Consider the following 25778-nt stretch of genomic DNA (forward strand, 5'->3'; position numbering starts at 1 on the left):
GCTAGCTATAAAACAGGATAAATCCACCATTTTCTACATTAGGAAATGCCTGTATCAAGTCAGGAATATGACAGTTGTTTTCTATTTTCCCTAGGAGTTTGGTATTTTTGTTATTTTACTTTTTTCCACACATGTAAATTATTATATCAAGTAATTTCTTTTTAAATGCATTATTCAAAGCTCGTCTGACATGCATTGAAAGGGATATAAATGCCACTTTGTAAAAATGTCACTTAGTTTTGTAGATACATGTATTATTCAAGCAGATTTTTTTTTATTTGAATAAAGCATCATAAATAGTAAAAACAAAGTGATGTGGATAGTTTTCCAATACATTTCCTTCTTTTTAATGTCAACTATGCTTCATTTTTGATAACTGAGATTGATTGTCATCTGTAAAAGAGTTCCAGATTTTTTATAACCCCTTAGACATTTCTTTGGATTTCATTTAAAATATTTTATTCAACTATACAAGCTGCTGCAATGCATTCAAAACAGCCATCTTAACTCAGCTTCAAGACAAAAGATTTTGTCTCAAAATGAATAATTTGTGGTTGGATACAGTTTCTTTTAACTGACAACACTAGAAATGTTGAATCTCAATTGCATAAAGTTGTAGTCGTTTTCGTCATTATTTCGTTAAAATAAACCAGGGGCTCTTTACACAAACCTTCAAGATTTTTTTGCGAAATGAGTCGCAGAGCTATATATAATTACAAGTACACCTTGCTGCTTTCAAAATTTTGAGATAAAAGGTGCAAGTTTTCTGCCGTTTTTTTATTTTTATTTAAAACAGGATTCAAATATTGCAGAGACTGGCAGAATGTGATACATATAATTAATCACAACATCAACGAAATAAAAATAGAGGATGTTAATATCCATGACTTCCAAACTTCGAAAGCAACAATACAACTTTGAAAACATCCTGTTGATTTCCTACAAACCACAGTCAATGCTTTAATATAATAAATGTTATAATGCAATAAACAATTATTTATTTTGGATTTTTTTTCCATATAACCTAATATAATGCAAAGTAATGTTAAAATTCAAAATAAAATAATGTTAATCAATTAAATTTATGAAATAGAAATAAAAGTAACACTATATACATTTATTTATTCTGGGTTTTTTTTCTTCATATAACTGAATAAAATGCAAAGTAATGTAGAAATTTAAAATAAAATAATGTTTTACCATTTATAAAGAAGATATAAAAGTAAAATTTGAGATTCTTTATATTATGCTTCAACTGAGATATCATAAATGTATTCACTAAGCAAAAACTAATTATTTTATACAAAGTAAAGCTCTATAGAAGCAAAAACCTTAATGCTTTCAATTGGTTACCTTGTTTATTGTCTTATTTTTGCATTTATATCATTAAGAATCAAAGCAGTGAGTATCATTTACTTGCAACCTGTGAATTCAATTCATTTATCAAAATAATTCTGAAAGGTGGCCATCATTAAACATTTTAGTGGTAATTAGTCTGTAAAGGTTATGTAATTATTAAATTATTAGCACTTACAAAGTTAGGTTGGTTGGTTTGTTGCTGGAATCAGCAAATGTGCATTTTAAAATAGACATTAAGAAATAATTAGGACAAGTCTATTATTAAAATTGGCATAAAGATTACAGAGGAAAAGATTATAAATGAAATGTTTTCCTGGTTCCAATCCATAATGTAAGTGTCAAAGGAAATAATAAAAGGAACAATTTTGAGAAAAACTAATAAAATCACAAAATCTTTAGCTAATGTTTTTCTCCTTCAAATTTATAATCATTGTAATAGCAGCACTTTTTGTTGGTGGGTCCAAAATAGATACAAATGTTAATTGGATTAATTTATGTTTGGTAATAGGAACCAACTTTTATTTTGGGATGGGTCATGGAATGTACATTTTCACAGCATTCCTATCAATTTGATTAGGAACCTGTTGTCCAAAATGGCTCATATTTATTTTATTTTTTCTATTAAAATGATATTCAATCTGACAAAAGAATCTACTAAATCATTTTAGAAAGAAAATGCCACATTAAATGCATTTCACAGAACTTATTAAAACTAGTTTACCCTTTCGTTCTAATTTAACAGTAGTCTTATCAGTTGGTTAGTGGGACCATTTCTCAATATTTTTATAAAACAGGTAATTCTTTCATGGAATTAAACTGAATTGACAAAATGTAAATCTAAGACAATGCACATATCTAATTGAGATTATGAGATATGAACAATGCATATTAAATCAAAAAAATAAATTAATGAACAATTATCAATACTACTGTTCGATTAAACACATATTTATGAATGTTTCAAACAAGAATGAAATTAACAGTTTCAAAACTAAAATTTAACTTTTTTGATTCTATCATCACTGACGAGTCTTATATAGATGAAATGCACATATGGCGTATAAAATTTTAATCCTGGTATCTATGATGAGTTTATTTATATGTGTTCCTTAAACCATTGATTATTGGTGTGTTCAATAGTTCTAGTATATACATTCAAATACATATATCTAATATCTGTTCTATATGTCTACATGATTACAAAATCCGATTAAAATCAGATCTTTCACTCTACCACTAGAATTTGTTTGTTGCACTGTGGAAGATCTGAAGACATCCCATCAGGGTCATACTAAAATGATCTTTTAGCATTCATTCATATCATTTTGGGTAAGGCTTTTGGTAAAGTTAAATTAGACCAAAAACTAAATGTAAAATAGCCATATTTGCTCAAAAGTTGTAATTCAGAATGTCAAAGTGAGACCAGTTTATATCATCTTTTTAAGCAAGCATTAAAATAACATAAATATGAAAGGATTTAAGAATCTTACTATTTTTTCAATTTAATGCACCAATTAATGGCTTTAATCATACCTATTCTTAATATTGTTAACAACCTTTTTAACATAATATAGCTACTTTAAATCTTTTTTTTGAAAACGTCTGAATGCAGCTTAAGTACAATGCATGATAAAAATAGCTGTGTATTTATTCATCTATTGTCTTAACTTTCTATCACGTATAATTCAAATTAACTAAACATGAGAGCGGGTAAGTATATATCTGGCTATAATATGATGAAACCCAAACTTTAAATTGTTATGGCACAAATTTAATAATCATAACTGATATATTCACAGCGATACATTCTGTGGATTAATTATTATTCCTAGTGTACTGATTTTTGTAGGTACAAAATTTTACAGTTAAAAAAAATACAGATTTCCTTATATTCAAAATTTGTCCAACCCTTTTAAGTATCCATAAAAATACCATTTTTTTTCTACAATCTACTAAAATTGATAGAAAAGACAACAAATGAATCCTCAATACTTGTAAACTTATCTGACTCAGTAGCACCTAAGTTTATTAATAAAAAATACTGTATAATTAACTACAGAAACAAAGCTCTTCATACAAAATAAACAATAATTAACATATTTTTTAAATGAAAATAAATAAAATATTTCTGAATTCATACTGTGAACAATCTTAATATGTGACATCATGGAACACACTTCTCTACTTTAATAAACAGGAATATTACTTAATCATAGTTCTTAAGATCAATGTATAAAAATGGGTCCACCTTTGCAAAAGTTGTAAATCCCTGGTATACAAATTAAAGACAGACACCAATTCATTATAAAATTGCAATTGTTTTTGCACTGCTTGCATCAGTATAAAAAATTCTTAAATACTTTTGCAACAATAATATTAAAATAATTCATTCTAGATATTAAAACATACTTTAACACAACAAAATAAAAAAAACAAATGTTTATATCAATACATCAATATGACTGTGTTCATGTCTTTAATGCTGTGTGTCTATGATGCAGTTTCTACACATCAGTGAAAGATAAGGTGTGGACTGTAGTCTGCTCTTTTGATTCCAAGGAAGTCACATGCATTCTTCACAAGTAATTTATCCTAAAACAAAAACAAATCACAATTGAACAAAATATATTGAGATTTGAAAATCAAATCTCTATTGTCAAATAAGAACGTGACAAATATAACAGAAAAAATACAATTAAGGCATACAGTTAAATATAACAAGATACCAAACAAGAGGTTTTGCTGAAGCCAATTTTATATGTTGGTTGTGAGTGTCTGTATCATAAAACATCTATTGTTGCTCTTAAAAAATGTAAGTTTAAAGATTAGATAAATTTTTAGAATATTTTCTTGCAGCCACAAAAGAACATCACAATGTAAAATTATACTTGTTAATCAAAAATACTGATAGTGTGTTAGGTGTTTCCAATAATTTGGCTTTTCACTGCCCAATTCACTCAACTTTTCCTCTGTGATAAATTAAATGCTGTTTAGACAATTCACTAAAGATCAATTGCAGTGAGTTGATCAAGTTTCAAGGGAGATAACTGTTAACAATTTCCTTTTGTAATAAAGTTTTGTTTATGATGACGTCCCAACAAAAGAATTCTTATCACAGGAGTAAAACTTAAAAAAATAGACCATAAAGCTACGTTTCAAGTCCAGCTGAAGAAAGACTATATTTGCACAAAATTTGGAAGGAAATGTTGGTTAACTTTCTGTATGATGTAAGTGAATATTAGACAAAATTTAGAGAAACATTTTTAGGGATAATTTGAAAATGGAAAAAAAAGACTTGTAAAATGCCTCTAAAAAGTTTGACATTTTTATAATATTTTTTTTATCTATTCCTGACTGTGACATTGTTGTCTGTTATTGATGTAACATATAATTAAGCTGTCAAAATCTTGGTCTCACTTCTGGTATATCCACTCAAAGTCATGCTAGTGCTTAACCTGTTGCGCAGAAGAGAACTTTAGTCTATATTTTATCAATGTCAATCAAACAATTATAGATGCTTTATCTGTAGATAAAGTTTTCAGAATTAAACCAAGGTTTCTTACAAGGAATCAGCTCCCAGGGACTAAAGAATGATTTCTTCCCATTCCTATGCAAATACTTTGAATTGAGATATCATATTTGCTCTTTTAGAAGAAGATATTCCATTGAAGGTATAATAAGGCCCCTTTTTATACCCCTTGAATTCGAAAATGAAAAAGTATTATAAATCTACCAAATAACACCCTTCAGGTATACAACATATGTCTGTCTGTCAGACATCTGTACTTATTACGTGTCTTACATATTACCTTTAGCCTAAGGTCCTAATATGGGTATACAAGGGCTGATATGGGAAATGCCATGTATTAATTTATCTATTTCGCATGTGACAGCTGATATGGCTCTCCCATTGAAATTGCTTTGGAAGCCTATATCAGCCCCAGTTCAGACTGTGTGTTTGCCCTGGGCAGAAATATGACTTAGGTAAATCTGCATTTATTACATATGCAAAACCTAATGTTTTGGTAACAACTATGTAAAAAAAGAAAATATCCTCTTTTTGATCTAACTTTATAGAATTAATACAGAACAAGAAATGATTGTAACAGGATGCTGTTACGAAGTCTCCCAAACGAAGCTCCCATAATTCGTAATTCCCAGGGTCGTCTGACATTGGACAAAGTCCAGTGAAAATTGGTTTGGTCCAGTAAAGTTATATGCATTAGTGATGCCTGGGGACTAACCCTGTATATCATTCAAATCATCTTGGCATGACATACCAGAATATATATGGTTTAGGGGTGGGGATCTCGACCATTTACAAGATACTAGAACATTGAGGGTGGGGGGAACCCCTGGGGACTGACCCTAAACGTCATTCAAATGTTCGAGACATGACGAACAGGAATATATATGGTTTAGGGGTGGGGATCATGACCATTTACAAGATATTAGAACTTTCTCAAATGACAGGGGGTCGGGATGACCCCTGGGGATTAACCCTGTATATCATTCAAACCATCTTGGTATGACAAACCAGAATATATATGGTTTAGGGGTGGGGATCTCGACCATTTACAAGATATTAGAACTTTCTTAAATAGCAGGGGGTGGGGGTGACCCCTGGGGACTTACCCTGTTTATCATTCAAACCATCTTTGCATGACAAACCAGAATTTTTATGGTTTAGGGGTGGGGATCTTGACCACTTACAAGATATTAGAACTTTCTTAAATGGCAGGGGGTGGGGGTGACCCCTGGGGACTAACCCTGTATTTCATTTGATGTGCTTTATCATGACAAACAAGAATGTATATGGTTTAGGGGTAGGGATCGCTACCATTTACAAGATATTTGAACTTTCTCAAATGGCAGGGGGTTGGGATGACCCCTGGGGACTAACCCTGTATATCATTCAAACCATCTTAGCATGACAAACCAGAATATATATGGTTTAGGGGTGGGGATCTTGACCACTTACAAGTTATTAGAACTTTCTTATATAGTAGGGGGGTGGGGGTGACCCCTTGGGACTAACCCTGTATTTCATTTAATGTGCTTTATCATTTAGAACATAAACCCCATTGCACAAACAAAACCCTGATTGCACCACAAGACATGTTAGTCTAACATATTGTGAAACCCTAAGTTAATCTGACAAGCGGTTTTGGAGAACGGGTGCGGACAAGTTCAAATTTAAAAGTGGCGGAAGAGGAAGAAGAAGAAGAAGAATAATAATAATAACTAGATTTGCCATTGCAAGCAATAGCGGATGTCACCCTTCCCCCCATTGCCTCTAAGCGGCAGCCATTTTGAAAATTTTAAACAGTGAATGGACATATATGCATGGCTTTACATCTTTCTGTAAATTTTCAGAACATTTGGAGCATTTTGAAATTTTTACACAATTTTGCTGTTTCCATGGCAACGGCGGCCATTTTGGAAATTCCAAAGCCAGAAGTCTCATTTATACTTGTCAGTTAACATTAATATTAAGTTTCATAAAGTTTGGAGCATTTTGAAATTTTTGACATTTTTGCTGGTTTCCATGGTAACACAGACCATTTCCAAAATTTTAATGACAGATGCCACATTGGTACATTGGAGGGAACATACCATCAAGGTTTCAATGGATTTGACCTACCATTTTAAGAGAGGAAATGCTACATTAAGGTTTTTGGATCATTTTGACCTGTTTTGCATTGTTTCCATGGTAACGGCAGATATTTTTGAAATTCCAACGCCAAATTCACATTTACCAATGTTGCTCATCATTACTGTGAAGTTTCATAAGGTTTGGATCATTTTGATATTTTTGAATTTTTTGGTGTAGTTTCCATGGCAACATTGTAGTTCCGATGATTGCCAAAATCATCCAAAACCAGTATATAGTGGACACCTACATTGTATTAAAATTTGATGATTTTAAGTCAAAGCATACCCAAATAATTCACCAAACCCTATAATTTTATTTTTTCATCTTTTTTCGGTTTCCATGGTAACGGCAGCCATTTTTTAGTTCCAAAGTTGCACTGCAACTCGAAAGTCAGGGTTCCTTGTTATAGTGCACCATCATTTAGATTGGTACCTTTGGCTCTGAGCAAACTGGCGGACAAAATTAGGTGGAAGAAAAATAATAATAATAATAATAAATATAAATCAATTGTTTTAAAAACAATTGTTAACGGTCTTTCCCCTCCGAAACATGAATGATTGATTGATTGATGGATTGATTGATTGATTGATTGATTGATTGATTGATTGATTGATTGATTGATTGATTGATTACACACGTAGGATAGGGTCGCTTGAAACAAGCAAACACGAAACAAATGAGATCTTGGACCTGTATTAAACACAAGGGACCACAACAAGCATATAATGGTTGGTTGGTTGGTAGGTAGGTGGTTTGGTTGGTTGGTTAAACACATTGGGCGGATCAACTAGGACAACGCAAAAAGGGAATTGAGAGTCTAGTGCCCGTGTTTAAACATGGAACACGTGAAAAAGGCAATGAGAGCCTAGTGCCCGTGTTTAAACACTTGAGACCTAGCCTCTAGGAACACGTGAAAAAGGCATTGAGAGCCTAGTGCCCGTGTTTAAACACTTGAGACCTAGCCTCTAGGAACACGTGAAAAAGGCATTGAGAGCCTAGTGCCCGTGTTTAAACACTTGAGACCTAGCCTCTAGGAACACGTGATAAAGGCATTGAGAGCCTAGTGCCCTTGTTTAAACACTCGAGACCTAGCCTCTAGGAACACTTGAAAAAGGCATTGAGAGCCTAGTGCCCGTGTTTAAACACTCGAGACCTAGCCTCTAGGAACACGTGAAAAAGGCATTGAGAGCCTAGTGCCCGTGTTTAAACACTTGAGACCTAGCCTCTAGGAACACGTGAAAAAAAAGGTATTGAGAGCCTAGTGCCCGTGTTTTAACACTTGAGACCTAGCCTCTAGGAACAAGTGAAAAAGGCATTGAGAGCCTAGTGCCTGTGTTCAAACACTTGAGACCTAGGCTCTAGGAGCACACGAAAACGGGTCCGTGCAACATTTAAGTTATATTCAAGTTATGATATTTGTAGGAACATGCAAGGATTTAAACAGGCCTTCAAAAATATCCTTGCATCTTCCTTTATAAATGTTCTTTTTTTTTGATAGTGCTTCCCGGAATTTGTGTCTTATTTTTTACTTATTGATCTTATTGTGTGTGCATTGTATTCAATTTTGTATTTAAAATGGCCCGACCTGACCTGCATGGATCTTTTGTATTTAACCTATGTGATTAATTCTTTCCGAAAAGGGGGATACCCCTATTTTATTTTAGGTAGCAGGCGTTGCACCGGATGATTGACATGATTGTGACGTCACCAAGCTGATTGATATACACAGAAAGATAGTTTATTTAATTTAGTTGCAGAGAGAGACGTCGTTCTGACCACACCTATGTATAAAGAATGTGCAACCGGATTTAATTTTCTTTCATTTACAGGTCATTGAAGTCTGATCATGCATGCTTTTCTCGTACACATATTTACGGGAACACAGATTTCATTTTAATGCATGTTTAGACATTTGATTCTAGGATTTTACTACTATTTACGAACTTTGGAGGGAATTCTAGTAATTGATTTTAATTTCTCAATCCAGATTGGAACGTTAAGCAGACTGCACGTGATTTATACTGCTAACGGAAAATATATTTTTTCGATTTTTTTACAGGTAAACTATTGTCCAATCGCTGACCACTGGTCGACTCATTCATTGCATGCACACAAAAACAATGCTGGTGTTATAGTACTTTAACAAAACGTTTATGGATTAATTTTCAGAAATACATGTACATGATTTGGAGCAGATATTTTATTTTGCAGGAATAGATTTGTATTTTTGTATTTCAGAAACAAATTTATTCATGAAAAAAAAAGGATTAGCATTTTTATAATAAAATAGAAATGGGATTCCTAAAAAAAAAAAGGGGGGGGGGGGGGCTAAATGGGTAGTTGTGGGCATTGGATGATTTACAAAGATAAATTGCATGTAGGCATCATGAGAGCTGTAAAGTTTGAAGCTATAATTAGTCAATTTGTTGATTTTTCCATTTAAGTGGCATGAAAACCCCCAAAATACTACGCATATTATTTCGACAAATATTCAAGACATAAATAATGTCGCGACTCACATTTTGCTCACATTTTTTTCAATTTTACCCCTAACTTTTTTCTGAGTAAAAGCAGTTTGAAGTGAATGTCAAAATTTAGAACATGACCTTGACCTTTGACCTTGACCTTATTTTCTAAGTTGGGACCCAAGGACCTTCAATAAAGCGACTCTAGGTTTATACGGCTTACGGTTTATGAGTTTATATGCATATCACTTATATCAAATGCATAAGGGGAAATAACTCTCATATGGAGACTCCGGAGAACTTTGGTGCAAACCGACTCATCATCTTGAAGATATAGGAAGCACTTTGGTAAAATAAATTTGTCGTAATCTTTTACAGTTGCGAAGGAGTAGTGGAAACAAGAAAAACAGTGTTCGGGGAGATAACTCTTACAACGTAAAGTGTACGGTTTAACAGGGTCAGTTCCAAAAGCGCAATAACTGTTCGATATCATAAGCGAAAAATCTAAGCGACATCTTGCAAAACCACAATACTACGCAAGAACCAAATGTGGCGGAAGAAAAAAATAAAATCTCAGAACAAAACCAATAGGTCTTTCCACGGAAAAGTGGAAAGACCTAATAATAATAATAATAGGGAAAAAGAAACAGAGGAAAAGCAATATGTCACCCGACATTGTCGATCGGGTGACATAATAAGAAACGGGACAAAAACATAAAGTCCCCAAAACTCCGTTTTGGCGACTTAATAAGAACTGAGCATAACCAATAAGTCTTCCCAAACTTCGTTTGGGAGACTTAATAATGATGGTCAGTACAAGATTACTACTTTACCTACAGGACTGGGGATTTACCCATTATGTTTTAAATCATATATATTATTAATAGTTAAATATCATGCTAGATTAACTGACATTGAGAATGGGCACTACAAAAATAATGATCAATTGAGATCTATATTGAAGCAGGAAGCAATCAAGTTGCATAAACTTCAAAACTTATCAAATTTTGATTCATTTCAAATATACCTTGCTGTATTGGAGAACGCACTTGAAAACTTTTATTAAACTAAAATATAACATAAATATTAAGAGGATTTTAAATCCAATAAAACAGTGCTTCTTATTTGAATTGTTTCACATTTTTCTTGTCAGAGCCTTTTATAGCAGACTATACGGTATAGGTTTTTCTTATTGTTGAAGGCCATATGATGGCCAAAAATTGATATATCTGCTTCATTTGCACTCTGTTGGATAGCTATATCATTGGCAATCATACCAAATCTCCTAACTTTTATATTTTATAGCTAAATTGTTATCTTCTCTCTTTTATCACAAATGCTAGTCATTTGACTTGATATATCATCTGAGTTTTGATATAACAAAATTTGAGATATTATTGCGCACAAAAATAAGAATAAGTGCACACTCATTTGCTATCGAATAAGGGTAGAACAGCAAACTTAACATTTTAGCTTCATAAGGGTTCAGCAATTACAGTAAAGACAAAAAAGATGCATTTATTAAAGTTAGATAAACACATGTTTATGTTTATATTTTTTAAAGTTTGTTTACAAACAAAGTTTTCACGTGTTTGTGTGTCACCAATAAGTAATCTGGTGACTGTTAATATTAAACAGGTTTATTATTATTCAATTTTAAATTAGATATAATAGGTTGGTGTTATGATGCAATACTATGATTTAGGAATTGTTATGTAAATAGCATGGATATTTTAAAATAAATTCAAGCGGGAATAGTTTTCTTGTTAATATAAAAGGTTATTCGAAGATCGTTTTATCCGCAGCAAGGATCGTTTTGTATGATTTCCCACCCACCTATTCTTCAGAATATGTTTATATATTTGAGCACTGTGCAGTTTTTGTGAAAACTTATTGTGTTTTGTCGTAATTTATTACTTACATGTTCTTACGTGATGATTTTTTATTTTGTAGATCGTTTATGTCCAAAAGTTGGCACCGCAGCAGTCAGTGTGCTTTTGATGGACATTTAATAGTGTTTTGTTTATCTAATAAAATAAAACTTGCTGCACATATACTGGTGAGCTGTTCCTATAAACAAGTGTTTGTTTTTATTTGATAAATATAAATATCTTGTATGTTCAGTTTAGTTACACTAATTAGAAGATAATAGAAATTACCTTCAAGCTGTCATCTAAGTCCATTGTCTCAATAAGTTTACCTGGATGGTGTTCTCCCAGGGGAAATGGATAATCTGAACCCATACATATTCTATCCTACAAATATTTTATAAATTGTTTATTATAAGTTAGATTGGCAGGTACAAAAAATATAACATTATCCATTGATAATATATCCTCTCATATCCTGAAATCAGTAATATTGTAGTTTTAGTCAACAGATTTGGTTGATTATGTCTCACACCTGAATTTAGATCAAACATACTTTTGGTTTTGAAGTGTTGATAAAAATAGAAATCAACTTTCCAACATAAAATCATAAATGAGATTCTTAAAGGTAAAATTCCACCCTAATATTTCAACTTATTAACTGTTTTCCTTATGTATATTTTTGGCTCTTGCTAAAAGTTTGAAATCAATTTTTTATCTAAGGAATTTACTCTACTAGCCCTTTTGTTATTCTACAGATTTGAATTAAAAGGGGAGGGTTAAAATATCAATAAACTAGTTTAACCCTTCCACATGTACCTGTGCTTATTTAACGTAGTCAGTGGTTATTTTTAGTTATTACTTAATGCTTTTTTTTCATTTTTTTGTTGATGAAAGATCTTTGTTGGTCTGTTAAACTTATTCAAAATTTGTTTTATGTTTAGTGCAAATTAATACTTGATAAATAATGTATAGCTGTCAAAGCTGTCTGTTGTTGAAGACCATATGTTGACCTCTTATGGAACGCCACAGCTGTCTTATGTGGTACTTTGACATTACGTTATGTTGTTTTATCATTACTTGATGATATTTTGTCATTACATAATATGATTTTGACATACCTTAATGATGTTTTCAAATTACTTAATGATATTTTGACATTACTCAATATGGTATAGTGATCATTACTTAATGATATTTTGATATTACAAGATATGGTTTCATATTGACTTGATATGGTTTTGTCATTACTTTATATGATTTCAACATTATTTAATGAGATTTTGTCATTAGGCAATGTGGTTTTAACATTACTTGATGTGTATGTGGGTTAACGTAATGTTGTTGCTTCACTACATGATGTGGTTTTGTTATTTCGTAATGATGATTTGGCAATTCTTTATATGGCTTTAACAATACTTAATGATGTTTCAAAATTTGACGATATTACACTACATGATGTGTTTGTTCAAGTATTTCATATGATTCTGTCATTCTTTGATGTGGTTATCACATTCATGACATTACTTGATGAGGTTAAACCATGTGACCATTTGGGAAAAACTAGTTCTATCTTTAAACTGATTTCCATATGCATGTCATTCAAAGTGAAAGTGAAAGCCCTGGATCCGCGATAGAAAATTTAATTACAAACTCATATATGACATTACTTGATGAGGTTAAACCATGTGACCATTTGGGAAAAACTAGTTCTATTTTTAAACCAATTTCTATATGCATGTCGTTCAAAGTGAAAGTGAAAGCCCTGGATCCTCAATAGAAAATTTAAATACAAACTCATATAAAATAACTCTTAATCTAAATGAGACTCAAATTCGAAGTCTATCTCAAACTCTACCTCAAAAGGTGACTCAAATTCAAAGTTGAAGTTGACTTGTACCTCGTACACTACCCTTAAATGTGACTCAAACTCGAAATTCAACTCGAAACTCAATATTCTCACTCAAACTTTAATTCTAATTATGTCACATTAAACAAATGACATGGAAATTGGTTTAATAATAGAACTGGTTCTTCCCAAATGGTCACATGGTTTTACTTCATTAAGTAATGTGATAACCACATCAAAGAATGACAGAAACACATCAAATACTTGAATTGACAGAACCACATCATGTAATGAAACAACTACATTACTTTAACCAACATACACATCAAATAATGTTAAAACCATATTGCTTAATGACACAACCATATTAAATGATGTTGAAATCATATTAAGTAATGACAAAACTGCATTGAGTAATGACTAAACCATATCAAGTCATTACGAAACCAAATCCTGTAATATTGAAATATCATTAAGTAATGACTATACCATATTGAGTAATATCAAAACATCATAAAGTAATGTCAAAACCATATTATATAAAGACAAATATCATCAAGTAATAATAAAATTCGTAAGGGTTCCGCGGAACCTAGTGTCTCGCCTACTTCTGCTGTTTATCACAGGCTCAACAAAAATGAGGAAAAAAATTAATAAAAATATTCCTCTCTATACTATCTTTTGATTGTAAGTAGCTTCTGTCCAAGTTTGGTAAAAATCCAGGATAGTTTATGAATCTAATAAATGTTTTAAATAAAAACTTAAACTGTTATGTAATGTTAACTGGAAGAAAAACTAAGTCCATTTATAAGTAAAATACGGAAAAAATGGAAAAATATTTTAACAAAACTTCCTTTTAGATACTAGCTTTTAATCATAAACAAGCTTCTGTCCAAGTTTGGTACAAATCCAGGATAGTTTAAGAAAGTTGTTAAAATTTTAAAAACTTTAACCACAGAGTGAATGTAATGTTAACTGGCAGAAAAACTAAGTCCATTTAAAAAAAAAAAAATCCAGGATAGTTTATGAATCTAATAAATGTTTTAAATAAAAACTTAAACTGTTATGTAATGTTAACTGGAAGAAAAACTAAGTCCATTTATAAGTAAAATACGGAAAAAATGGAAAAATATTTTAACAAAACTTCCTTTTAGATACTAGCTTTTAATCATAAACAAGCTTCTGTCCAAGTTTGGTACAAATCCAGGATAGTTTAAGAAAGTTATTAAAATTTCAAAAACTTTAACCACAGAGTGAATGTAATGTTTCCTGGCAGAAAAACTAAGTCCATTTATAAGTAAAATACGGAAAAAATGGAATTTTTTTTTTACAAAATTTACTTTTGAATATTATCTTATGATCATAAACAAGCTTCTGTCCAAGTTTGGTAGAAATCCAGGATAGTTTAAGAAAGTTATTAAAATTTCAAAAACTTTAACCACAGAGTGAATATTTGTGGACGCCGCCGACAACAACGACAACGACGACGACGACGCCGACGGAATGTAGGATCGCTATGTCTCGCTTTTTTCGACAAAAGTCGAAGGCTCGACAAAAACCACATAACGTAATATCAGAGTTCCACATAAGACAGCTGTGGCGTTCCATAGAAAGAACATTATTCCTTATAGGTAGGTGTTTCATAACCTCTATATCTTGTTATTTTTGTGCTGTTGGTTTGCTGTTACAATAACCTTTACCCCACATCTCCTTTTATTAAATTTTCATTGTGATCTTCCTGACTCTACTGACAAGGAGTGAAACAGAATCTTACCGACATTATGCTTATCAAACTGGTTTATAATGGTACCAAACATCTCTTAACACATCTACTTACTTCTCCTATAACATCCACCAGTAGTTTAAGAGAAATCGGGTCATGAACTAATGAATCAGTGTAAAATTTTCCTAGAAAACTACGAGGGCTTTCCTTACAATCTGAAGCACATAAATCAGGCCTGACATTGTATCCATGTTCTATTCTACCAACAGTAAAAGGGAAAGCTCCACCTAAAAGATAATAAGAAAATTAGTTTGTTTTCATAAAAAACAAACGATGTTCCTCTCTCTTTACAAAGATTTTTCTTCCTCATACATCATGTAAATATACTGTGAACCCAATACGATATTTTAGTATTTCAATGACTGCACTTGTAATTAATTCAGACACATTTTTAATTTGTCCTCCTGCTAACTCCTTAGATACTGTTCCTCCGAGTGGAATTTCATTATTTTCGTCCATGTATAACTGTTTGTGAGGGTTTTTAGTTTAGTTATTCCTGCTCCTGATTCTATTTCCTAAAGGATCAAATTTACATGAGTGAATATTTCTTCGATTTTTTCATCATCTCATAATAAGCGAAAATTAAAAACTCACGATAATTTCCCACTTCAGGGTCAAACTTCCAACACAAGATTAAATAATTGTTTTCAGAAATTGGATTTATCGCTTTTGTAACTAATAATTGGGCAATGCTGGAATTGGATATTTGTTTCCCTTTCACCATTTATACTAGTTTATTCTTTTCTTTTGGAAATAAACATAAGCTTTGTTTTCCAGCATTGCACAAGAACCAGCAGAAATTAGACTTCTAGAGCAAGTGTTAAAAATAGCCACAAAAGTGTGTATTGTCACTTTAAATTTTCTAATAAATTTAATATTTATATGGGCATTTATTTAGGTACCTTTAATTTATTATGCAGAATAAAAATTATAAAGCCTTTCCACACATATACCCAAACACTTCTTTTGTTTATCCACATACCAAATATTGTTGACTTGTCAAGTATAGTAATTGAAAGAGGATCTAATCCAGAAAACTTGACATGAACACTGGAGAATGACAATGAATTCACAGCCCGGTGACAATGACAGACTGACAATTTTCATCCTCAGTGAAGTTGGAGAAAAGTTATTGATGTTATTTGCACATTTTTATTTCTGCTGCCAAAGAAAAAGTAATACCTTTGGATCATCAACTGCAACTTTTCATGCAGGTGAGACAAAAATTTGTCATACATACATTTATAGACAATTTGATATGTTATCTCCATCCATGCCCAAAATGAATTAAGGCTTTTCCAATACCCCATGAAAAATTATATAATTAGGAAGAGGTCCAATATACCAAATTTCTTTTAGCTATTCAGGGGGGGATATTTGCTAAATATGAAAAAACTATATGTTGCAGGATGACTCTAATGCTCTAGCCTGCTGCCAAAAACAATTTTCATGAAACTTTTAAAGTGTAATTTCATGAAAAGTAGGTCATTCAATTTCATCTGTAACTCTCCATTATGAACTTATAACCGCAAACAGCTCAAAGTCTGCAGACATAATGAAAAAAGTTAAGAAGAGGCTTGAATATAATTGATTGTTTTGACTGCAATACATGTACTATAGACTGATAATATCTGTACCTCCATGTGCAAAGCAGACCTTTAGTTTGGGAAATTGTTGAAACACCCCTCCCATTGTCATACAGCATATGGCTGTTGCAGTCTCACTTGGCATGCCTGAAAGAATAAAAAAAAAGAGTTAGCTTTTCCTTTTCTTCTTCAGAACTGCTGCAATATGTTACACATGAAGATGTCATTGTTTACATATCAATACTCCCCGGCATTAACTTTCAAGTCAAACATAAAATACAGACCGCACACAAAAGTCATTGTTTAGTGAGATAGCAGAACAGAGCCATCATCAACTTATGTTACATATATTACAGATATTTAATCAAATCATCGTTGATGCTGTGATTCAGCTATTTGTTTAGTTATGGCCGATAGACCAACATTTTTTCTGATCTCATTTTTAATCAAAAAAAATGTATACAATGTATATAGTTTTATACTTTTTACCTATATTTACCTGTGTTATTGGCGCAAATGAAATATGGTTTGAGGCGCAAATGAAAGATTTTTTTGGTGCAAATGAAATGCCAATTGGTGCAAAAGCAAAGCACTGTTGTTGTTGTGCATAATTTCAAATCATATTCTCAGGTAATGTGGTGAAGAAAAACTAGAGGCTCTCAAGAGCCTGTGTCACTCACCTGTATCTATGTGGTTTTGGAAATCATGTAAAATAAGGTTAAAATCCTAATAAATAGTATATAATACCCTCATAATGATTGAGGCCAAGTTTGGTTTAATTAGGCCCAGTAGTTAAATTAAAAGCAGATGATTTTTGAAAAAAGTTTACAAAAATTACCAATTAATTGCAGAAAATGACTTTAAAGGACAAAAACTCCAATGAGATGTCAATTGACGATTTTGGTCATGTTGACTTATTTGTAGATATTTCTTTGCTTGATATCTTTGCTGTTTACGGTATATCTTAATCTATAATGATATTCAAGATAATTAACCAAAATTGCAATATGATGCTGTCATGAAAGTCTCTCAAATGAACACCAATTGAATACCCCTCCTCTCCAAAATTTATTTCACCCAGGGCCTGTATAATGCTGGAAATGCCTTTAAATGTTTTTTGGGAACACCCTTCAAAAAAAATTTGGGCAGGGGGGCATTCACCCAATATAAGTATGCTGAAAGAGACGATATAATAATGGTTTATAGAAAAGTAACTGAATAATTCTGAAATGGAAAAAATCAAGCAGAAATTATAAGCACCCCACCCCCCTAAAAAAAATGCCCCCTCCCATGGTAAAAAAAAATCATGTCATCCCATCTACAATCTGTAGTCTTACAATAGTTACTGAAGACCCCTTATCATTATTCCAATTAGTTTTTAATTTGTGACCATTTAAAATTGTTTTTTTTACAATTTTCTCATAGACTTCTATAGTAAACTCCTATGTTCTATTTTTAGCCATGGCAGTCATGTTGTTTGGATGGCAGGGTCATCAGATACATTTTTCAATCAAGATACCCTATTGAAAATTGTGGCTAAGTTTAATTCTATTTGGCCCAGTAGATTAAGTGGAGAAGATTTTTGTAAAAGATTACAAAAATTTACAAAAAATTGTTAAAAATTGACTATAAAGGGCAATAACTCTCTGAGGGGTCAATTTACAATTTAAGTCATGTTGACTTATTATTTGATCTTACTTTGCAGAACATTATTGCTGTTTTCAGTTTATCTCTATCTTTAATAATATTCAAGATAATAACCAAAAACTGCAAAATTTCCTTAAAATTACCAATTGCAAATCAAGGGCAGCAGCCCAACAATGAGTTGTCTGATTCTTCTGAAAATTTCAGGATAGATAGATCTTAATCTGATGAACAAAAATTCTTTAGTTTCAGAGATATAAGTCAAAAACTGCATTTTACCCATGTTCTATTTTTAGCCATGTCGGCCATGTTGGTTGGCAGGCGGGGTCATGGGACAAATTATTAAAACTAGATACCCTAATGATGATTGTGGCCAAGTTTGGTTAAATTTGGCCCAGTAGTTTCAGAGGAGAAGATTTTTGTAAAAGTTAACCTGACGACGACAACGACAATGACAACGATGGATGCCAAGTGATGAGAAAAGCTCACGTGGCCCATTGGGCCAGGTGAGCTAAAAAAACTTGATGTATTACTCTTGCATTAAATTCAGAAAGATAATTAGGTTTTTCCAGTTGATAAAACAAGCTTGTCTTCCTAAATTTACAAGTAAATGGTTGCTTTTAGGGATATTTCTATTTTTAAACATAGGTATGCAATTTGTCTAACCCATCTTAGGATCATTTATTGATTTTTTATTAAAAATTATATGACACTAAAGATGAATGGTTTTATTTCATTTCCATAATTTTATTCAAAAAGTTGTAATTGCCCAAAGATGGAGAATTTCTCAATTTTGATACAAATTCTTTTGATAGCTCAATTTTGAGAAGAGGCACTGATTTCTAATATCTCTTTTTTTTCAATTAAATAATTTTGGCATGATTGGAAAAAGAAATCTTCAAAAGAAGTTATAGTATATTTTTTATTGAAGTTTTTCATAATTTCAGAAAAGAGGCATTGAAAATGCACTTTTTCGACAACAAAAATCAAATAACTACTTTTTATTTGAATTGGTGTTTATTCTTCATTGAGTAAAAATAATTTCCTGTATTGAAATATACATGTACAATACCTTAAACTGTAAAATAGCAATATAATGGGGAACAAAAAAATTATATTGCAGAAAATCCCCAGGTTATAGTTATGCAATTTTGTTAGTTTTTTCAGGCTAATTAATGATAATTAAATGAACATAAATTATTGACTTATATTAGATGATTATAACACTGATTTTACAAGTAATATAGACCCTGCTTGCATTTTTTCATACATATTTTGTTTTTTGTCATTTCTTTGCAAAAACTTGCATTTTCTTTTATCCTTAATCATTCATCTCCGAGAAATAATTTATAGAATAATTTTATGTAGTGTACATCAAAAGTGATTATAGGTCTACTATTGAGGTTAATATTTTTGTGTATTTAACTATGTAATACAAGAGATATTAACTGTGGTCAAATAAGATTGGCATTAAAGTGGAGGGGATTTGAAATTATACTCCAACCTTTTAGTGAAATTATTTGTAAACAATGACAGTTGTCTATCATACTATCATACGAAACACTGTGTACCACATTTTATTCAATTACTTACTCAAGCATAAGATACTGATAAAATACTTTCATAATTCTCATCAACTGTTTAAATTTGATTTATTACTTTTTCACATTAATCAATAATAGTTATTTATTATGAATTTTGATTTACAAAGGAACTATATGCAAGTGTATATCTAAAATAAAGTAACTGTTCAACCAATCATTTCTTAATTTAAGGGCAAATAACATGTCAAAAGTTGGCAATAGATGATTAAAATGGTGTATAAAGTTTCTGCAAGTCATAAAAACATATAATTAGTTTCATGATATGTCTTCAAATTAGAAATCTGCACCATCTCCAAATCGGGAGTGATCACATAGATCCAGAATGGCTGAATCAAAAATACAAGTTCATTTATTTCAATTCAACTTTCAGGGCAGGTTAACTTATGTCAATTCAACATAAATTTATAACTACCAAGGGTAATTCATTAACTGAACTTATTCTATTAAAAAAATTTCCTATCTTAATCTGAAATGACAAATCTGACAATTAAAAGTATAAAGCTGAAAAGGACAATAGATGCTCACACTGACAAAATTATAATCATTTAACATAGATTCATATAAACAAAATAATTCTAGTGGTACACTTTGAACACATTGCTGTTTTTTATAAAATATTGTTAAATTTTGCATAGAAAGGCATATGTATACATATTGCAGTTCTAAGATATTTATAAGCATGCTTATTTTGGTAAAATGTCCAGAAATACACCAAAAAGCACAGGAATCTATTAACTTGCAGATATCATAAGACTTTTAGAAAATTGGTGTGAAATTTGTGTGAGATTGACCCTACCTCCCATACAAGTTATCCAGAAATGAAAGAAGAAATAAATGTTCACAATACTGTAAATTCAGAAATTATTGCATTCATTTATCATTGCGATTTTTGAAAAATGAAAAAAAAAGCGAAATTTATTATTGCGATTTCAGGAAAATCTGTATACAGATGAATGTATCAGATATCAAAATGCGAGTTCTTATTATTGCAATACTCACCCAGTCGCATTATTTGCAATAATTTCTGCATTTACAGTAGATTAAAAAGAAACAGACAGAACTGGTGAACCTTTTTTTTTGCTTTTCAAAACAACACAATATTCATTTACTGCAGTAAGAATCTACTTTAAAAATAACTTACCAACGAGCCAAGGTAGCCAGTACTTTTTCATTCTTTCACCCTGATCCATATCCCATGGATGAACAAAAATTCCAACTTCATGTTCCTCAGCTGCCTATAAAGTCAATATAAAAGCATTAAGTTTTCATTAGTTCAGCTGTCTACAAAGTAATATGAATTTGTTTAGTTTTCAATAGTTTAGCTGCCTACAAAGTAGGTACACAAAACTGTATAAACTTGTTTAGTTTTCAATAGTTTATATACTTATAAAGTAAGTAAACTAGAGGCTCTCAAGAGCCTGTGTTGCTCACCTGATTCTACTTTGGTTTTGGAAATCATGTTAAAATAGATTAAAATCATAACAGATACCCTTATAATGAGTGAGGCCAAATTTGGTTTAATATTGGCCCTATAATTTAATAAAAAATCCTGTTGGCCATCTTGAATAGTAAATCAGCAACAAAGTAGCAACACTTCATCAGCACCTCATAAGAAACATTTATGCCATGTTTGGTTTCATTCCATTCAGTGCACCTCTAGAAGAAGCATTTGTATGTCTTTCCAATAGGGTCTTATGTTAAAGGAAGTCCCCCCGCTGGCGGCTATCGTGGATGAAGGATCAGCTTCAAAGTAACAACACTTAGTCAGTATCTCATAAGGAACATTCATGCCATGTTTGGTTTAAATCAATTCAGTGGTTCTCTAAAAGAAGACATTGTATGTATTTTCCATAGGGTCCTTTGTTAAACACTGTCCCCAGCTGGTGGCCATCTTGGATGATGGATCGGCTTCAAAGAAACAACACTTGGTCAGCACTTCATAAGGAACATTCATGCCATGTTTGGTTTCATTCCATTCAGTGGTTCCCTAAAAGAAGACATTCGTATGTATTTCCCATAGGGTCCTATGTTAAACTAAGTCCCCCGCTGGCAGCCATCTTGGATGATGGATCAGCTTCAAAGTAACAACACTTGGTCAGCACCTCAAAAGGAACATTCATGCCATGTTTGGTTTCATTCTATTGAGTGGTTCTTTAAAAGAAGACATTTAAAATTGAGAATGGAAATGGGGAATGTGTCAAAGAGACAACAACCCGACCATAGAACAGACAACAGCAGAAGGTCACCAACAGGTCTTCAATGCAGCGAGAAATTCCCACACCCGGAGGCGTCCTTCAGCTGGTGGCCATCTTAAACACTGTCCCCAGCTGGTGGCCATCTTGGATGATGGATCGGCTTCAAAAAACAACACTTGGTCAGCACCTCATAAGGAACATTCATGACATGTTTGGTTTCATTCCATTCAGTGGTTCTCTAAAAGAAGACATTCGTATGTATTTCCCATAGGGTCCTATGTTAAACTAAGTCCCCCGCTGGCAGCCATCTTGGATTATGGATCGGCTTCAAAGTAACAACACTTGGTCAGCACTTCATAAGAAACATTCATGCCATGTTTGGTTTCATTCCATTAAGTGGTTCTCTAAAAAGAAGACATTTGTAAATATTTCCCATTGGGTCCTATGTTAAACTAAGTCCCCCGCAGGCGACCATCTTGGATCATGGATCAGCTTCAAAGTAACAACACTTGGTCAGCACTTCATAAGAAACATTCATGCCATGTTTGGTTTCATTCCATTCAGTGGTTCTCTAAAAGAAGACATTTGTAAATATTTCCCATAGTGTCCTATGTTAAACTAAGTCCCCCGCTGGCGGCCATCTTGGATGATGGATCGGCTTCAAAGTAACAACACTTGGTCAGCACTTCATAAGGAACATTCATGCCATGTTTGGTTTCATTCCATTCAGTGGTTCTCTAAAAGAAGACATTTGTAAATATTTCCTGTAGGTCCTATGTTAAACTAAGTCCCCTGCTGGCGGCCATCTTGGATGATGGATCGGCTTCAAAGTAACAACACTTGGTCAGCACCTCATAAGGAACATTCATGCCATGTTTGGTTTCATTCCATTCAGTGGTTCTCTAAAAGAAGACATTCATATGTATTTCCCTTAGGGTCCTATGTTAAACAAAGTCCCCCGCTGGAGGCCATCTTGGATGATGGATCAGCTTCAAAGTAACAACACTTGGTCAGCACTTCATTACGAACATTCATGTCATGTTTGGTTTCATTCCATTAAGTGGTTCTCTAAAAGAAGACATTCGTATGTATTTCCCATGGGTCCTATGTTAAACTAAGTCCCCTGCTGGCGGCCATCTTGGATGATGGATCGGCTTCAAAGTAACAACACTTGGTCAGCACCTCATAAGAAACATTCATGCCATGTTTGCTTTCATTCTATTCATTGGTTCTCTAAAAGAAGACATTTGTAAATATTTCCCATAGGGTCCTATGTTAAAATAAGTCCCCCGCTGGCAGCCATCTTGGATGATGGATCGGCTTCAAAGTAACAACACTTGGTCAGCACCTCAAAAGGAACATTCATGCTATGTTTGGTTTCATTCCATTCAGTGGTTCTCTAAAAGAAGACATTTGTAAATATTTCCTGTAGGTCCTATGTTAAACTAAGTCCCCTGCTGGCGGCCATCTTGGATGATGGATCGGCTTCAAAGTAACAACACTTGGTCAGCACCTCATAAGGAACATTCATGCCATGTTTGGTTTCATTCCATTCAGTGGTTCTCTAAAAGAAGACATTCATATGTATTTCCCTTAGGGTCCTATGTTAAACAAAGTCCCCCGCTGGAGGCCATCTTGGATGATGGATCGGCTTCAAAGTAACAACACTTGGTCAGCACTTCATTACGAACATTCATGTCATGTTTGGTTTCATTCCATTAAGTGGTTCTCTAAAAGAAGACATTCGTATGTATTTCCCATGGGTCCTATGTTAAACTAAGTCCCCTGCTGGCGGCCATCTTGGATGATGGATCGGCTTCAAAGTAACAACACTTGGTCAGCACCTCATAAGGAACATTCCTGCCATGTTTGCTTTCATTCTATTCATTGGTTCTCTAAAAGAAGACATTTGTAAATATTTCCCATAGGGTCCTATGTTAAAATAAGTCCCCCGCTGGCGGCCATCTTGGATGATGGATCGGCTTCAAAGTAACAACACTTGGTCAGCACCTCAAAAGGAACATTCATGCTATGTTTGGTTTCATTCAAATCAGTGGTTCTCTAAAAGAAGACATTTGTAAATATTTCCTGTAGGTCCTATGTTAAACTAAGTCCCCTGCTGGCGGCCATCTTGGATGATGGATCGGCTTCAAAGTAACAACACTTGGTCAGCACCTCATAAGGAACATTCATGCCATGTTTGGTTTCATTCCATTCAGTGGTTCTCTAGAAGAAGTTCAAAATGTAAAAAGTTAACGACAACGAAGATGGCGGACGACGGACGCCAAGTGATGAGAAAAGCCCAGCCTTCGGGCCAGGTGAGCTAGAAATATGTTTAGTTGTCAATAGATAAGCTTTCTGCAAAGAAGATAAAAAAAAAGTGTTTAGTTTTCATTTGTTTAGCTGCCTACAAAGTAAGTATAAAAAGTGTTTAGTTGTCATTTGTTTAGCGGTCTTCAAAGTAAGAAAAAGGTGTTTAGTTGTCAATAGTTTAGCTGCCCACAAAGTAGGTATAAACATGTTTAGTTGTCTACAAAGTATTAAAGTAAAAAGTTGTTTACTTGTCAATAGTTGAGAGGTGTCTACAATGTTAGTAAAAAACTTGTTTAGTTGTCAACAGTATAGTGGTCTGTAAAGCAGGTAAAAAAGTGTTTAGTTGTCAACAGTATAGTGGTCTGTAAAGCAGGTAAAAAAGTGTTTAGTTGCCATTTGTTTAGCTGTCTACCAAGTAGGTAAAAAGGTGTTTAGTTGTCAAAAGTTTAGCTGCCTACAAAGAAGGTAAAAAAAATGTTTAGTTGTCATTTGTTTAGCGGTCTTCAAAGTAAGAAGGTGTTTAGTTGTCAATAGTTTAGCTGCTTACAATGTAGTTATAAACATGTTTAGTTGTCTACAAAGTATTAAAGTAAAAAGTTGTTTATTTGTCAATAGTTGAGGTGTCTACAATGTTAGTAAAAATCTTGTTTAGTTGTCAACAGTATAGTGGTCTGTAAAGCAGGTAAAAAAGTGTTTAGTTGCAATTTGTTTAGCTGACTACAAAGTAGGTAAAAAAGGGGTTTAGTTTCAAAAGTTTAGCTGCCGGCAAAGTAGGTAAAAAGGTGTTTAGTTGTCAATATATATATAGCTTAGCTGTCTTTAATGTAAGTAAAAAGGTGTTTAATTGTCAATAACTTAGCTGTCTTTAAAGTAATTAAAAAGGTTTTAAGTTGTCAATAGTTTATATGCTGTCTTCAAAGTAAGTGAAAAGGTGTTTAATTGTCAATAGTTTGTAGTGACACTGAATTATTAGGGGTGATATATCACATTAAGTATGAAACAAAATGTATCAACTGAAGATAATTAAATAGGTTTGATTTTATCTCCATCATAAGCCTCAGTATTACCTCCCCTGACTGATATGATAATGATCAGTTAGTCTATATTCATGTATTTAAATCAACTTAGTTCTGCAAAATGAATAAAATCCACTTTATTATTAATTCAAATGAGCATCATCTTAACTTATTACAATATTTCTCGTGAGGATTTAATAAATTATGCAAGAAAACTTGGGGTTACACAGTGGATTCTAACAGGGTCAAAATTTCTTAGTTTAAATTATTGTAATTCTTGACAATAAAAAAAATATAGAATCAAATATGAAAATGTATGTAAAGCTTACTTGTACTATACCTTAACTAAGTATTTTTATACCTATCATACTTTTGAATGACTTTGATTTTAACTTTTAATTTAATGCAGACAATAAAAATTCACCAGTTGCAGAATGTTA

General features: G+C 32.5%; 1 protein-coding gene across 2 annotated transcripts in view; it reads right to left on the bottom strand.

Moving 5' to 3' along the window:
• Nucleotides 1–981: 981 nt before the first annotated feature.
• The window catches only part of LOC127730659 (2-amino-3-carboxymuconate-6-semialdehyde decarboxylase-like), a 49143-nt gene continuing 24346 nt past the window's right edge, over nucleotides 982–25778 (bottom strand). For both annotated transcript variants that reach the window (XM_052239171.1, XM_052239172.1), the window contains exons 6-10: nucleotides 20956–21049; nucleotides 16618–16713; nucleotides 15035–15207; nucleotides 11640–11735; nucleotides 982–3951 (exon numbers count right to left, since the gene is read on the bottom strand). In XM_052239171.1, coding sequence (XP_052095131.1) covers nucleotides 3871–3951; nucleotides 11640–11735; nucleotides 15035–15207; nucleotides 16618–16713; nucleotides 20956–21049 — 540 coding nt within the window. In that variant the 3' untranslated portion in view covers nucleotides 982–3870. The remainder of the gene's footprint in view (nucleotides 3952–11639; nucleotides 11736–15034; nucleotides 15208–16617; nucleotides 16714–20955; nucleotides 21050–25778) is intronic.

The sequence above is a fragment of the Mytilus californianus genome, unplaced genomic scaffold, assembly GCF_021869535.1.
Source record: "Mytilus californianus isolate M0D057914Y unplaced genomic scaffold, xbMytCali1.0.p SCAF_2, whole genome shotgun sequence".
NCBI classification, from domain to species: domain Eukaryota; kingdom Metazoa; phylum Mollusca; class Bivalvia; order Mytilida; family Mytilidae; genus Mytilus; species Mytilus californianus.